This window comes from Oncorhynchus tshawytscha, unplaced genomic scaffold (assembly GCF_018296145.1).
Source record: "Oncorhynchus tshawytscha isolate Ot180627B unplaced genomic scaffold, Otsh_v2.0 Un_contig_1432_pilon_pilon, whole genome shotgun sequence".
Lineage (NCBI taxonomy): Eukaryota > Metazoa > Chordata > Actinopteri > Salmoniformes > Salmonidae > Oncorhynchus > Oncorhynchus tshawytscha.
This window is the reverse complement of record NW_024609775.1, coordinates 199,627-217,371: the sequence shown is the minus strand read 5'-3', so window position 1 is coordinate 217,371 and position 17,745 is coordinate 199,627. Positions and strand designations below refer to the sequence as shown.

At 44.9% G+C, this 17,745-nt stretch overlaps 1 protein-coding gene across 4 annotated transcripts in view; it reads right to left on the bottom strand.

The window, feature by feature from the left end:
- Window positions 1-16,344, bottom strand: part of LOC121845828 (transcription elongation regulator 1-like protein) — a 218,637-nt gene extending 202,293 nt beyond the window's left edge. The window contains exons 1-5 of one of the 4 annotated variants that reach the window (XM_042317885.1): window positions 15,641-16,344; window positions 13,669-14,040; window positions 9,585-9,731; window positions 6,794-6,933; window positions 6,663-6,748 (exon numbers count right to left, since the gene is read on the bottom strand). In XM_042317885.1, coding sequence (XP_042173819.1) covers window positions 6,663-6,748; window positions 6,794-6,933; window positions 9,585-9,731; window positions 13,669-13,986 — 691 coding nt within the window. In that variant the 5' untranslated portion in view covers window positions 13,987-14,040; window positions 15,641-16,344. Of the gene's footprint in view, window positions 1-6,662; window positions 6,934-9,584; window positions 9,732-13,668; window positions 14,041-15,640 lie in introns of all 4 variants that reach the window. The other 3 variants (XM_042317884.1, XM_042317882.1, XM_042317883.1) reach the window with 3 other exon arrangements.
- Window positions 16,345-17,745: the final 1,401 nt, after the last annotated feature.

Here is a 17,745-nt window from a genome sequence, read left to right as displayed (position 1 = left end):
ACTGTATATGACCCACTGTATAGAGGATACATACTGTATATGACCCACTGTATAGAGGATACATACTGTATATGACCCACTGTATAGAGGATACATACTGTATATGACCCACTGTATAGAGGATACATACTGTATGACCCACCGTATAGAGGTTACATACTGTATATGACCCACTGTATAGAGGATACATACTGTATATGACCCACCTTACAGAGGATACATACTGTATATGACCCACTGTATAGAGGTTACATACTGTATGACCCACTATATAGAGGATACATACTGTATATGACCCACTGTATAGAGGTTACATACTGTAAATGACCCACTGTATAGAGGATACATACTGTATGACCCACCTTATAGAGGTTACATACTGTATAGAGATTACATACTGTATGACCCACTGTATAGAGGATACATACTGTATATGACCCACTGTATAGAGGTTACATACTGTATATGACCCACTGTATAGAGGATACATACTGTATATGACCCACTGTATAGAGGTTACATACTGTATGACCCACTGTATAGAGGTTACATACTGTATGACCCACTATATAGAGGATACATACTGTATATGACCCACTGTATAGAGGATACATACTGTATATGACCCACTGTATAGAGGTTACATACTGTATGACCCACTATATAGAGGATACATACTGTAAATGACCCACTGTATAGAGGATACATACTGTATGACCCACCTTATAGAGGTTACATACTGTATAGAGATTACATACTGTATGACCCACTGTATAGAGGATACATACTGTATATGACCCACCTTATAGAGGTTACATACTGTATGACCCACTGTATAGAGGATACATACTGTATGACCCACTGTATAGAGGATACATACTGTACATGACCCACTGTATAGAGGATACATACTGTACATGACCCACTGTATAGAGGATACATACTGTATGACCCACTGTATAGAGGATACATACTGTACATGACCCACTGTATAGAGGTTACATACTGTATGACCCACTGTATAGAGGATACATACTGTATGACCCACTGTATAGAGGATACATACTGTACATGACCCACTGTATAGAGGATACATACTGTACATGACCCACTGTATAGAGGATACATACTGTATGACCCACTGTATAGAGGATACATACTGTATATGACCCACTGTATAGAGGTTACATACTGTATGACCCACTGTATAGAGGATACATACTGTACATGACCCACTGTATAGAGGTTACATACTGTATGACCCACTGTATAGAGGATACATACTGTATGGAGGTTACCCACTGTATAGAGGATACATACTGTATATGACCTACTGTATAGAGGATATATACTGTATGACCCACTGTATAGAGGATACATACTGTACATGACCCACTGTATAGAGGATACATACTGTACATGACCCACTGTATAGAGGATACATACTGTATGACCCACTGTATAGAGGATACATACTGTACATGGCCCACTGTATAGAGCTAACATACTGTATATGACCCACTATGGAGGATACATACTGTATGACCCACTGTGTAGAGGATACATACTGTATGACCCACTGTATAGAGGATACATACTGTATGACCCACTGTATAGAGGATACATACTGTATATGACCCACTGTATAGAGGATACATACTGTATGACCCACTGTATAGAGGATACATACTGTATGACCCACTGTATAGAGGATACATACTGTACATGACCCACTGTATAGAGGATACATACTGTACATGACCCACTGTATAGAGGATACATACTGTATATGACCCACCGTATAGAGGACACATACTGTATATGACCCACCGTATAGAGGTTACATACTGTATATGACCCACCTTATAGCAGTTACATACTGTATGACCCACTGTATAGAGGATACATGCTGTACATGACCCACTGTATAGAGGATACATACTAAATATGGCCCACCAGAGGTCTTCCCTCCCAAACTACTCGCCAATGTCCAGTCTCTTGACAACAAGGTTGATGAAATCCGAGCAAGGGTAGCAATTCCAGAGAGACATCAGAGACTAACATTCTTTGCTTCATGGAAACATGGCTCACTCGAGACGCTATCGGAGTCTGTACAGCCAGCTGGTTTCTTCACGCATCGCGCCGACAGAAACAAGCATCTTTCTGGTAAGAAGAGGGGCGGGGGCGTATGCCTTATGATTAACGAGACGTGGTGTGATCATAACAACATACAGGAACTCAAGTCGTTCTGTTCACCTGACTTAGAATTCCTCACAATCAAATGTCGACCGCATTATCTACCAAGAGAATTCTCTTCGATTATAATCACAGCCGCAAAAATTCCTCCCCAAGCAGACACATCGTTGGCCCTGAACAAACTTTATTTGACTCTATGTAAACTGGAAACCACATATTCTGAGGCTGCATTCATTGTAACTGGGGATTTTAACAAGGCTAATCTGAAAACAAGACTCCTTAAATTCTATCAGCATATCGATTGTGCTACCAGGGCTAGTAAAACCTTGGATCATTGTTATTCTAACTTCCGCGACGCATATAAGGCCCTACCCCGCCCTCCTTTCGGAAAAGCTGACCACGACTCCATTTTGTTGCTCCCTGCCTATAGACAGAAACTAAAACAGGAAGCTCCCGCGCTCAGGTCTGTTCAACGCTTGTCCGACCAATCTGATTCCACGCTTCAAGATTGCTTCGATCACGTGGACTGGGATATGTTTCGTATTGCGTCAGACAACAACATTGACAAATACGCTGATTCGGTGTGCGAGTTCATTAGAACGTGCGTTGAAGATGTTGTTCCCATAGCAACGATTAAAACATTCCCAAACCAGAAACCGTGGATTGGTGGCAGCATTCGCGTGAAATTGAAAGCGCGAACCACTGCTTTTAATCAGGGCAAGGTGACCGGAAACATGACCGAATACAAACAGTGTAGCTATTCCCTCCGCAAGGCAATCAAACAAGCTAAGCGTCAGTATAGAGACAAAGTAGAGTCGCAATTCAACTGCTCAGACACAAGAGGTATGTGGTAGGGTCTACAGTTAATCACGGATTACAAAAAGAAAACCAGCCCCGTCGCGGACCAGGATGTCTTGCTCCCAGACAGACTAAACAACTTCTTTACTCGCTTTGAGGACAATACAGTGCCACGAACACAGCCCGCTACCAAAACCTGCGGACTCTCCTTCACTGCAGCCGACGTGAGGAAAACATTTAAACGTGTTAACCCCCGCAAGGCTGCAGGCCCAGACGGCATCCCCAGGCGCTTCCTAAGAGCATGCGCAGACCAGCTGGCTGGTGTGTTAACGAACATATTCAATCAATCCTTATCCCAGTCTGCTGTTCCCGCATGCTTCAAGAGGGCCACCATTGGCTAAACGACTAACGCCCCGTAGCACTCACTTCCATCATCATGAAGTGCTTTGAGAGACTAGTCAAGGACCATATCACCTCCACCCTACCTGACACCCTAGACCCACTCCAATTTGCTTACCGCCCAAATAGGTCCACAGACGACACAATCGCAACCACACTGCACACTGCCCTAACCCATCTGGAAGAGAGGAATACCTAAGTGAGAATGCTGTTCATCGACTACAGCTCAGCATTTAACACCATAGTACCCTCCAAACTCGTCATCAAGCTGGGTCTCGACACCCCTTCCTGTGCAACTGGGTCCTTGACTTCTTGACGGGCCGCCCACAGGTGGTGATGGTAGGAAACAACATCTCCACCCCACTGATCCTCAACACTGGGGCCCCACAAGGGTGCGTTCTGAGCCCTCTCCTGTACTCCCTGTTCACCCACGACTGCAACTCAATCGTCAAGTTTGCAGACGACACTGCAGTGGTAGGCTTGATTACCAACAACGACGAGACGGCCTACAGGGAGGAGGTGAGGGTCCTCGGAGTGTGGTTTCAGGAAAATAACCTCAATAGGAAAATAGTCAACAAAACAAAGGAGATGATTGTGGACTTCAGGAAACAGCAGAGGGAACACCCCCCTATCCACATCGATGGGACAGTAGTGGAGAGGGTAGTAAGTTAAGTTCCTCGGCGTACACATCACGGACAAACTGAATTGGTCCACCCACACAGACAGCGTGGTGAAGAAGGCACAGCAGCGCCTCTTCAACCTCAGGAGGCTGAAGAAATTCGGCTTGTCACCAAAAGCACTCACAAACCTCTACAGATGCACAATCGAGAGCATCCTGGCGGGCTGTATCACCGCCTGGTATGGCAACTGCACCGCCCTCAACCGTAAGGCTCTCCAGAGGGTAGTGAGGTCTGCACAACGCATCACCGGGGGCAAACTACCTGCCCTCCAGGACACCTACACCACCCGATGTCACAGGAAGGCCATAAAGATCATCAAGGACAACAACCACCCGAGCCACTGCTTGTTCACCTCGCTGCCATCCAGAAGGTGCTTCAAAGCAGGGACCGAGAGACTGAAAAACAGCTTCTATCTCAAGGCCATCAGACTGTTAAACAGCCACCACTAACAATGAGTGGCTACTGCCAACATACTGACTCAACTCCAGCCACTTTAATCATGAAAGAATTTATGTAAAAAATGTATCACTAGCCACTTTAAACAATGCCACTTTGTGTTTACATACCCTACATTACTCATCTCATATGTATATACTGTACTCGATACCATCTACTGCATCTTGCCTATGCGGCTCTGTACCATCAATCATTCATATATCTTTATGTACATATTCTTTATCCCTTTACACTTGTGTGTATAAGGTAGCTGTTGTGAAATTGTTAGGTTAGATTACTTGTTGGTTATTACTGCATTGTCGGAACTAGAAGCACAGGCATTTCGCTACACTCACATTAACATCTGCTAACCATGAGTATGTGACAAATAACATTTGATTTGATTTGTAAAGAGGATACATAATGTATATGCCCCACTGTAAAGCGTTTTATGTATGTAAAGCTGGAGATAAAATATGAATTTGATTATCCTCAAGATGTCCCCGAGGTCCTAATTAAATACACAGGACCCAATATACAAGACCCAATATACAAGACCCAATACACAGGACCAAATATACAAGACCCAATATACAGGACCCAATATACAGGACCAGGACCAATACACAGGACCCAATATACAAAACCCAATATACAGGACCTGGACCAATACACAGGACCCAATATAGAGTACACAATACACAGGTCCAGGACCAATACACAGGACCCAATATAGAGTACCCAATATACAGGACCAATACACAGGACCCAATATAGAGTACCCAATACACAGGACCAGGACCAATACACAGGACCCAATATAGAGTACCCAATACACAGGACCAGGACCAATACACAGGACCCAATATTTTAACCCAACCCTGCATTTAACCCAACCCTTCCCTTTAACCCAACCCTGCATTTAACCCAACCCTTCCCTTTAACCCAACCCTGCATTTAACCCAACCCTGCATTTGACCCAACCCTTCTGAATCAGAGTGGTGCCGGGGGGCTGTACTTGCTCAGGCGCGGAACAACAGATTTTTACCTTGTCATACATGACTTTCCTCACACAGTACTATACCTGGACACTATGACGTCGAGCACTAAAACTTCGTCCCAAAACGAACACTATTCCCTATATAGTGCACTAGAGTCGTAAGGACCCTGGTCATAAGGAGTGCATTAAAAAAAAATAATAATAATATCCACATTTCCCAGGTGCAACACAGCCTGGTTCAGCTCAGTGTGAGGGTAGTGTTCTCCTTTAAACTCCTGATTCAGACAAACAACAACAAGAAACATCTCAGTCATTCCTCAGTCATGGTTTGTTCTCCGACGTTCCCACCTTGTTCAGCTTGTTTCGTCAGGTCCCTAAGTGCCCTTGTCGCAGAGCAGAGACCCCAGTCCGAGTCCCAAGAGGCACCCTGTTTCCCTATATAAGTGCACTACTTTTGACCAAGGTCATTTAGTTAATAGGGAATAGAGTCTCCATGCCTACCTAATACATGCTCTGAGCATCCAGAAGAAGTGCACTATATAGGGAAGAGGGTGCCATTTGATAGTCAACCTATATGTCAGTGTTTAGCATCACCATACTAGTTTTATCTGCGGAATAAACCCCTCTGGAGTCTTCCGTCAGAGAAGCAGGAGAACGCTGCTACCCACTGACTGGTAAACGGTTCCACTTCAGCAGCCCTGAAACCAATGTATCTGAAACCAACGTATCTGAAACCAATTGTGTTTAATGAGGTTCCTGTTCACGCATGCCTCTTCCCAACCCAACTCCCTCCTACACACTCACAGATGGTACGGCTCTTCCTAAAGTTTTAACAAGTAGCGTAAAATGCAGATTGACAGTGGATGCATCCCAAATTTCCACCCTATTCCCTATATGTATTGCCATAGGGCCCTGGTCAAAAGTAGTGCACTATATAGGGAATAGGGTGCCATTTTGGGACACGGTGGGAGTACTGCTGCTATCTCCCAGTCTGTTTAAAAAGAGGGGATTAAACTTTGGGATCAGAAAAGTTATTAAAGATGATAACCATTATGAGGAGAACAGCTGATAGATAGGGCTGTGGCTGAGAGGAGGCAGCAGACAGGCTTGTAAAGTACGGAGCAGGAAGCTAGGTAATACAACCCTCTACTAACCTGATATACGTCTGGGTGACATGAGGAGAGAGTTGAGACTCCTGGAGGCAGCAGGTCTGGGTGACATGAGGAGAGAGTTGAGACTCCTGGAGGCAGCAGGTCTGGGTGACATGAGGAGAGAGTTGAGACTCCTGGAGGCAGTAGCTGGCCTAGATATGCTCATTGCCATTTGATTCGTCATCAACAATGGTTTTTCGTGCCGCTGGAAAATTCCAATCTCCTCCGGAGTAAGCCAGGTGTTCTCCAGAGCTAGAGTGTTGTTCAAGTATGCCTAGAAACACAAGGGAGGCAGGAGCGTCAGGTACACATGGCAAAACAAAGACAGAGGCAAGTTCTTGTTGAGATAAACCTACAAACACAGAGACAAGTTGTTGATCGGGTAAACCTAGAGCCTGAGAGACAAGTTGTTGATCAGGTAAACCTAGAGACAGAGAGACAAGTTGTTGATCAGGTAAACCTAGAGACAGAGAGACAAGTTGTTGATCAGGTAAACCTAGAGACAGAGAGACAAGTTGTTGATCAGGTAAACCTAGAGACAGAGAGACAAGTTGTTGATCAGGTAAACCTAGAGACAGAGAGACAAGTTGTTGATCAGGTAAACCTAGAGACAGAGAGACAAGTTGTTGATCAGGTAAACCTAGAGACAGAGAGACAAGTTGTTGATCAGGTAAACCTAGAGACAGAGAGACAAGTTGTTGATCAGGTAAACTGGACCTATATGTCTGTTTATACCCTCTAAACAGATTTCCTGAGGTAGACACACACAGAGTTAAGGAAGACTATCTGGGAAAACCTAGAGACACAGAGAGTCACGATGTTGTTCAGGACAGCTGTTGTAAATCTTAAAACACAGAGACGACAGGCAATTCCACAATCATGGAAAGAAAACAAGGGCCTCATACAGAGACCCTCTTCAAATTGACCTGTCCTTGACCATTACGGGGCGGCAGGTAGCCTAGTGGTTAGAGCGTTGGGCCAGTAACCGAAAGGTTGCTAGATCAAATCCCCGAGCTGCCAAGCCATCTGTTGTTCTGCCCCTGAACAAGACAGTTAACCCACTGTTCATATGCTGTCATTGTTAATAAGAATGTGTTCTTAGCTGACTTGCCTAGATAAAGGTTAAATAAAAAAATATAGTGCTTACAGAGTCAATTTAACCATTACAGAGATCACAGTTTGAACTGTCATTGAACAGTACAGTGTCCTTGACCATTACAGTGTGAACTGTCCTTGAACATTACAGTGTGAACTGTCCTTGAACAGTACAGTGATAACTGTCCTTGACCATTACAGTGTGAACTGTCCTTGAACAGTACAGTGATAACTGTCCTTAACCATTAGTCTGAACTGTCCTTGACCATTACAGTGTGAACTGTCCTTGAACAGTACAGTGATAACTGTCCTTAACCATTAGTCTGAACTGTCCTTGAACATTACAGTGTGAACTGTCCTTGAACAGTACAGTGATAACTGTCCTTGAACAGTAGTCTAACTGTCCTTGACCATTACAGTGTGAACTGTCCTTGAACATTACAGTGATAACTGTCCTTGAACAGTACAGTGATAACTGTCCTTGAACATTAGTCATAACTGTCCTTAACCATTAGTCTGAACTGTCCTTGACCATTACAGTGTAACTGTCCTTGAACATTAGTGTGAACTGTCCTTGAACAGTACAGTGATAACTGTCCTTGACCATTACAGTGTGAACTGTCCTTGAACAGTACAGTGATAACTGTCCTTGAACATTAGTCATAACTGTCCTTAACCATTAGTCTGAACTGTCCTTGACCATTACAGTGTGAACTGTCCTTGAACATTACAGTGTGAACTGTCCTTGAACATTACAGTGTGAACTGTCCTTGAACATTACAGTGTGAACTGTCCTTGACCATTAGTGTGAACTGTCCTTGAACATTACAGTGATAACTGTTCTTAACCATTGCATTGATTACATTGTGAACTGTTCAGTGATAACTGTCTGTAATCATTACAGTGATAACTGTCCTTGAACAGTACAGTGATAACTGTCCTTGACCATTACAGTGTGAACTGTCCTTGAACAGTACAGTGATAACTGTCCTTGACCATTACAGTGTGAACTGTCCTTGAACAGTACAGTGATAACTGTCCTTGAACATTACAGTGATAACTGTCCTTGACCATTACAGTGTGAACTGTCCTTGAACAGTACAGTGATAACTGTCCTTGAACATTAGTCATAACTGTCCTTAACCATTAGTCTGAACTGTCCTTGAACATTACAGTGTGAACTGTCCTTGAACATTACAGTGTGAACTGTCCTTGACCATTAGTGTGAACTGTCCTTGAACATTACAGTGATAACTGTCCTTGAACATTGCATTGATTACATTGTGAACTGTTCAGTGATAACTGTCCGTAATCATACAGTGATAACTGTCCTCGAACATTACAGGGATTATAGTGAGTCTGTCTGTGACAGATACAGCAGGGATTACAGTGAGTCTGTCTGTGACAGATACAGCAGGGATTACAGTGAGTCTATCTGTGACAGATACAGCAGGGATTACAGTGAGTCTATCTGTGACAGATACAGCAGGGATTACAGTGAGTCTATCTGTGACAGATACAGCAGGGATTACAGTGAGTCTGTCTGTGACAGATACAGCAGGGATTACAGTGAGTCTGTCTGTGACAGATACTGCAGGGATTACATTGAGTCTGTCTGTGACAGATACAGCAGGGATTACATTGAGTGTCTGTGACAGATACAGCAGGGATTACAGTGAGTCTATCTGTGACAGATACCGCTGGAGTCTGAGACCCTGGATGCAGATCAAATGGCACCCTATGCACTACTTGTGACCAGGGCCCATAGGACTCTATATAGGGAGTAGGGTGCCATGTGTGACTCAGGCCAGGTTGCAGTGGTTTGTCTACCTTGTAGTCGGGGACCCGTTTCTCCACCCATCCTTTGCCACAGTGAGGAGGCAGCACTGAGCGGTGCAGATGAGGAAATACAGGGACCAGCTCCAGGTTGGCAGAAGGCTGAAATCTCAGCACGTGGTGTGGAGATGGCAGCTCCCACTGAGAGGAAATGAAACATATTAGAGGACAGGAAATACACATCATTCATGGTTTAGAGATCTCATTGGATGATTCAAACTTTATTTCTGGAAGTAGCTTGAATTGCTTCTGGCAGAGGACGTTGGTGTCTTAACAAGATGCTAACAAGCACTACCTCATTAAAGAAGATGAACTAAAAAGATGCTAACAAGCACTACCTCATTAAAGAAGATAAACTAACAAGATGCTAACAAGCACTACCTCATTAAAGAAGATAAACTAACAAGATGCTAACAAGCACTACTTCATTAAAGAAGATAAACTAACAAGATGCGGACAAGATGCTAACAAGCACTACCTCATTAAAAAAGAAGATAAACTAACAAGATGCTAACAAGGACTACCTCATTAAAGAAGATAAACTAACAAGATGCTAACAAGCACTACTTCATTAAAGAAGATAAACTAACAAGATGCGGACAAGATGCTAACAAGCACTACCTCATTAAAGAAGATAAACTCCTGGATTTTTCAAAATCCTTCACTATACAAAACTGAAAACTCTCTAACCATTAAAAACTTCACTGTTCCATGTCATGGATGATGAACGGTAATTGGTAGGATGGTATGGTGGACAATGAACTGTAGTTGGTAGGATGGCAACGTGGATGATGAACTATAGTTGGTAGGATGGTATGGAGGACAATGAGCTGTAGTTGGTAGGATGGCAAGGTGGATGATGAGCTGTAGTTGGTAGGATGGTATGGTGGATGATGAGCTGTAGTTGGTAGGATGGCACGGTGGATGATGAGCTGTAGTTGGTAGGATGGCACGGTGGATGATGAGCTGTAGTTGGTAAGATGGCAACGTGGATAATGAGCTGTAGTTGGTAGGATGGCAACATGGATGATGAGCTGTAGTTGGTAGGATGGCATGGTGGATGATGAACTATAGTTGGTAGGATGGTATGGTGGACAATGAGTTGTAGTTGGTAGGATGGCATGGTGGATGATGAGCTGTAGTTGGTAGGATGGTATGGTGGATGATGAGCTGTAGTTGGTAGGATGGTATGGTGGATGATGAACTGTAGTTGGTAGGATGGTATGGTGGATGATGAACTATAGTTGGTAGGATGGTATGGTGGATGATGAGCTGTAGTTGGTAGGATGGTATGGTGGATGATGAACTGTAGTTGGGAGGATGGTATGGTGGATGATGAACTGTAGTTGGTAGGATGGTATGGTGGATGATGAACTGTAGTTGGTAGGATGGCACAGTGGATGATGAGCTGTAGTTGGTAGGATGGTATGGTGGACAATGAGCTGTAGTTGGTAGGATGGTATGGTGGATGATGAACTGTAGTTGGTAGGATGGTATGGTGGATGATGAACTATAGTTGGTAGGATGGTATGGTGGATGATGAGCTGTAGTTGGTAGGATGGCACAGTGGATGATGAGCTGTAGTTGGGAGGATGGTATGGTGGATGATGAACTGTAGTTGGTAGGATGGTATGGTGGATGATGAACTGTAGTTGGTAGGATGGCACAGTGGATGATGAGCTGTAGTTGGTAGGATGGTATGGTGGACAATGAGCTGTAGTTGGTAGGATGGTATGGTGGATGATGAACTGTAGTTGGTAGGATGGTATGGTGGATGATGAACTATAGTTGGTAGGATGGTACAGTGGATGAATTAGAGTCATATAGAACTAGGTAAGGGCTTGCAAACAGAACAGAACATAGCCTGCTGTCTGCCACTGACAAGCCTTTCAAATATATATAACAATAATGCCCAACTTCATTCTGGGGCTCCTCAGAATCCTTCACCATGGAGGAGCGTAATAAAAGCGTCATTTTCCGAGCATAGAGTTATGGATCTAGTCTCCACCAATCTACTCAGTCTTAGCCCTCTATCCATGGTTCCGGACAGACAGAAGACATTGGTCTCTCTGTGAGACACGCTGACTCATCCCACCAACCGTCACATTAAAAATCAATCACAAGCTTCTTCTGAAAAAGCTTTGCATTGCAAACCTATCACATCAAACACCTGCTGTGTCTGTTGCTGCGTTCATTCTCCTTTCCTCTCCTCTTCTTCTCCTCCATGCCACTAATAGTAAGTGCCTTCTACAGTATCCTCCCTATGAATGGTGGTTAACTGTGTGAAAAAAGCCCAGGTCGACATCAGTGCCAATATGCCTGACCTGTCTTGATCAAGTTCGCTCTCTGCTCTCCTCAGATTAAATGTCACGCTGTGTTTGTCTGTGTGAGCGGCATCAGAGGACCAGGCGGAAGAATGTGCTCTGATCCTCAGGATGTAAAGAAGACACTAAAGCACCGCTGTTGCAATCAGAGACCCACTGCAGTCACACTACACTACAGGCCACTCAGGGCATGCATATGGAAATTCTTATTTTCCACCATAATTTGCAAATAAATTCATTAAAAATCCTACAATGTGATTTTATGTTTTTTTTCCTCATTTTGTCTGTCATAGTTAAAGTGTACCTATGATGAAAATTACAGGCCTCTCTCATCTCTTTAAGTGGGAGAACTTGCACAATTCGTGGCTGACTAAATACTTTTTTGCCCCACTATACATATGGTAATACTCTTAACATTGTGCTACATGGTTCAGTTTCCATTAGGAAGGAACAACATCCATCCGTAGCCCAGTTGGTAGAGTGTGGTGTTTGATTCCTGGGACCACCCAGTTGGTAGAGTGTGGTGTTTGATTCCTGGGACCACCCAGTTGGTAGAGTGTGGTGTTTGATTCCTGGAGACCACCCAGTTGGTAGAGTGTGGTGTTTGATTCCTGGGACCACCCAGTTGGTAGAGTGTGGTGTTTGATTCCTGGGACCACCCAGTTGGTAGAGTGTGGTGTTTGATTCCTGGGACCACCCAGTTGGTAGAGTGTGGTGTTTGATTCCTGGGACCACCCAGTTGGTAGAGTGTGGTGTTTGATTCCTGGGACCACCCAGTTGGTAGAGTGTGGTGTTTGATTCCTGGGACCACCCAGTTGGTAGAGTGTGGTGTTTGATTCCTGGGACCACCCAGTTGGTAGAGTGTGGTGTTTGATTCCTGGGACCACCCAGTTGGTAGATTGTGGTGTTTGATTCCTGGGACCACCCAGTTGGTAGAGTGGGTGTTTGCAGTGTTGGGTGTTTGATTCCTGGGACCACCCAGTTGGTAGAGTGTGGTGTTTGATTCCTGGGACCACCCAGTTGGTAGAGTGTGGTGTTTGATTCCTGGGACCACCCAGTTGGTAGAGTGTGGTGTTTGAATTCAGGATTGGGATTCCACCACCCAGTTGGTAGAGTGTGGTGTTTGATTCCTGGGACCACCCAGTTGGTAGAGTGTGGTGTTTGATTCCTGGGACCACCCAGTTGGTAGAGTGTGGTGTTTGATTCCTGGGACCACCCAGTTGGTAGAGTGTGGTGTTTGATTCCTGGGACCACCCAGTTGGTAGAGTGTGGTGTTTGATTCCTGGGACCACCCATGCATTATAAAAAAATTATAATGTGTGCGCACATGACAGGAAGTGGCTTTGAATAACAGCGTGTGCTAAATGGCTCATTTCTATTATACATAACCACTATGGCATGGAGTTAAGTTAATAATGTCCAAAAACTATTTCATTCGTCAGCAACATAGCAAAACTCCCCAGCTGAAGTGGTAATGCAATCCCTCTGAAATCTGTATGCAGATAGTAACAACACGGACGTGGTGCTGTACGGACCAGTTTTCATCAGACTAACTAGACCAACCCAGGGCACGCGTGTGTCCGTGCGTGCGTACATGTGTGCCTGCCTATGTCTACGAGTGCAGGTGAGTGTCTGTCTCTGTAATCCCCTATCAGTGTGTACATGAATGTTGTTCAGGTTTATAGCAAACACTATTTATCATTCATAATAACCATCATTCTGAAAATATCCAGTTTTATCTGATAGCAACCTACCTGCACGTTCTGCAGGGGAAACTGACTGATGCCAGGGTTAGCTGCTGTGTGTGTCGGTATCCTGGCCAGAGGCAGGAAGGGATCACAGGACAGCTGCCAGCTGGAGACGGCTTGGAGCAACGGAGGAGGGTGGTGATGGGAGAGCAGGAAGGGGTGGTGATGGTGTGGCGCGGCAACATGGGCTGTATTGGCACCCAGCCGGCAGAGCCCCGAGGCAGCAGCAGAACCATGGCCAGGGAGCATCCACAGCCATGGAGAGGCATCTCTCTCTATCTGCCACAGCTGTGGCTGAGCCTTCAGTCGCCCCACAGGGATCATCCCTACATTCTAGACCACCACACAACACCTGGAAAGGCTGGGAGGGACCCTAGACTTCAGAGAGGACAGTGTTTCATTATTATCAAGCAGATTGATAAAGGATAAAGGATGGGAGACCTGGTGAGAGGCACCTGGCCATACTCACACACACACACACAAGCAGCTAGGCAGCCACTCACACACACAAGCAGCTAGGCAGTCACACACACACAAGCAGCTAGGCAGTCACACACACACACAAGCAGCTAGGCAGTCACACACACACACAAGCAGCTAGGCAGTCACACACACACAAGCAGCTAGGCAGTCACACACACACACACACACACGCAGCTAGGCAGTCACACACACACACACACAGCAGCTAGGCAGTCACACACACACACACACACACACACACACACAAGCAGCTAGGCAGTCACACACACACACACACACACAGCAGCTAGGCAGTCACACACACACACACAGCAGCTAGGCAGTCACACACACACGTGTAGTCAGTCACACCTAGTACACACACACACACACACACACACACACACACACAAGCAGCTAGGCAGTCACACACACAAGCAGCTAGGCAGACACACCACTCACTGGAAATACTCTACACAACAAGTAATTACAGCACTTGTAGGTATTGATTTAGTGAGGTACAAGGCAGTATCACTCATAACTGTACATGTAGTTGGAGGGGCCGATGGACGAAAACAAGAAATAAAAAGAAACGTCATGATAAATGACTTATGGCAGATGGTCACGATGCAGGCAGCCCATGCACACATTTATTCCATGCAATGGTCGGCGGGGTGATCGGGAGAGGGATAAAATAACAACAATTAGCAGGTGTTCTAGAATACCTTAAACGGGGTTCTATCGGGTTTTATGGAGAGCGCATTCCAGAGGCTGTTATTGCGCTGCGCGGAGAATGTGAAAAGTATTACATCCAAAAGGTACACAACTATTGAACACTGAGACACATACACGTTTCGGACTATGAAAGACGCCTAATGAAGTATATTGCGCATTTGCACTCTGAGTTAGGACTACGCTTTAATATTCAGGTTATCAAACCTCTTCTCTGGGACCCTCAAACGAACTAGCTCACCTGATTCACCTATTCCAAGGGCTTGATGATTAATTGACAAGTTAAATCAGGTGTGCTAGCTGTGTAATCGTTTAAATAAAAAAGACGTTTGAAAACCCCCCCGGTCTAATAGACGTACCGGTTTTTTCAAGAAGGAAAAATGTGCTTGATCGATTCCCACATCTGTTCATTTACATATTCTACTGTAAGGGAAGGCTACCAAGACAACGGAGACCAGCTGGCAAGTTTATCAAATAAACCTACAACTTGGAGATGCATGTTGGTAAAGTCCTTGAAAATTGTGTAATCCCCCCCCAATTTTTTTTTTTTTTTTAAATATCTGCGTTAAAATATAAATCAATAAGAACACACGGGAATTAGTTGTCTCCCTTGTTCCGCACCAGATGGACCTTGTCAATGAGAGGTAGCCTATCACTCCAAATTAAATAATAATAACAATGCGTTTAGTTTGACATTCAAATATGGGAATGAATGGGGCACAATTGAAGTTTGGATGGAAAGTTAATTTAAAAATCACATTGGATCAGATATCCTCCACCTCACCTATAATGCGTTGTAGGCTATCAATCCCTTCAGTTGTCCACTATTAACATCGCTCGTCCATCATTTATGGATGAATTTTCCGTTGGTAATTTCAATCCAAAAATGACTACGCTGTTTATCCTATCCAAATATCCAAAACATGCAGCCTTGTCGCCGTGTAGGCTACAGTATAGCCAGCATACAATGGAGGAACTGAGGACACTCGTTCGTTCATGAAGCGCAGGGCATCTTCAAACCGTGACGGTTGGTCGGTGAGTGATGGTTTGTCAGAAAAGAGAGAGAGGAGCTCGAGCCCAATGGAGATCTTCTATTTGCTGTCACGGATAATCTCTTCTCACCCTGATACCGTTTCAGCCTCTTCCCCACCGAACGTCACCCCTAACGCAACACAGCACCGCGCAGAGGCACGGTTTACTCCACTCACAGTTTTTCCTGTTTCAGAAAACTTCCTTTAGTGCAAAACGTGAAAACATTCCTAAGCGACTGCAAAACGTCTCCAATGAGAACTGAGAAGCCTACTGCGCACCTCTCTCGCTCTCTATCTGTCTCTGCATCATCCGGTACCACAGTGGAGTCTGGACTGCTCCTCTCTGAACAGCAGCAACCCAGTGCGCTACTGTAGCATAGTGTCCTTCCCACATCTCCTCTCTCGGCACCAGGGGTTTTGGATACTGTATGGCAAGTCACATGGAACACAATCTAATCACATGAATGACGCACAATCTCACCAGCATTCAGAATACATCACTGTAGCGCGTGGTAAATTGAGCCACCTGGGGGTACTTACAGCAACCACCTGACAACCTAAACTTTGACCGAGTGTTGTTATATATTCTGCTGTTTTTCAGTCATAAATATATCGCTTAAAGGCAACATACTGTGGGAGCAGAACGCGTTATATTCATAACAAATTATATGGGGGTGTATACATGTTTGAAGGGTGCCCCCTCCTACCCTCCCTATCTCTTTTAGAGGGAACATTGTAACGTTACAGTCATATGATTGTTTGGTTTTCCGTTCCATTGTCCAAAAAAGTACAATGAGCACAACGCATTTCAGTAGCATGGCGTTGTCCACTAGCGCCGCCCAGTCTCTACAGCAGCGTTGCCCAAACTCTATACGGGGCTCGAAGTTACCATTTCAGCACCACGCTAGCGCCGCCCAGTCTCTACAGCAGCGTTGCCCAAACTCTAGGTTACCATTTCAGCACCACGCTAGCGCCGCCCAGTCTCTACAGCAGCGTTGCCCAAACTCTATACGGGGCTCGAAGTTACCATTTCAGCACCACGCTAGCGCCGCCCAGTCTCTACAGCAGCGTTGCCCAAACTCTATACGGGGCTCGAAGTTACCATTTCAGCACCACACTAGCGCCGCCCAGTCTCTATACTACCAGGAGCAATCCATTTCAGCATCATGGCGCCGTGTGACAATGTATAGTCAACACACGTGCTGAACTGCACTGAAATGTAAACAACATTATCCCACAGGCTGAATGGAAACATGCAGCGGTATAATGACACATTTAAACTCAGCAAAAAAAGAAACGTCCTCTCATTGTCAACGGTTTTATATTCAGCAAACTTAACATGTGTCAATATTTGTATGAACATAACAAGATTCAACAACTGAGACATAAACTGAACAATTCCACAGACATGTGACTAACAGAAATGGAATAATGTGTCCCTGAACAAAGGGGGGGTCAAAATCAAGAGTAACAGTCAGTATCTGCTGTGGCCACCAGCTGCATTAAGTACTGCAGTGCATCTCCTCCTCATGGACTGCACCAGATTTGCCAGTTATTGCTGTGAGATGTTACCCCACTCTTCTACCAAGGCACCTGAAAGTTCCCTGACATTTCTCGGGGGAATGTCCCTTGCCCTCACCCTCCGATCCAATAGGTCCCAGGCGTGCTCAATGGGATTCAGATCTGGGCTCTTCGCTGGCCATGGCAGAACACTGACATTCCTGTCTTGCAGGAAATCATGCACAGAACAAGCAGTATGGCTGGTAGCATTGTCATGCTGGAGGGTCATGTCAGGATGAGCCTGCAGGAAGGGTACCACATGAGGGAGGAGGATGTCTTCCCTGTAACACACAGTGTT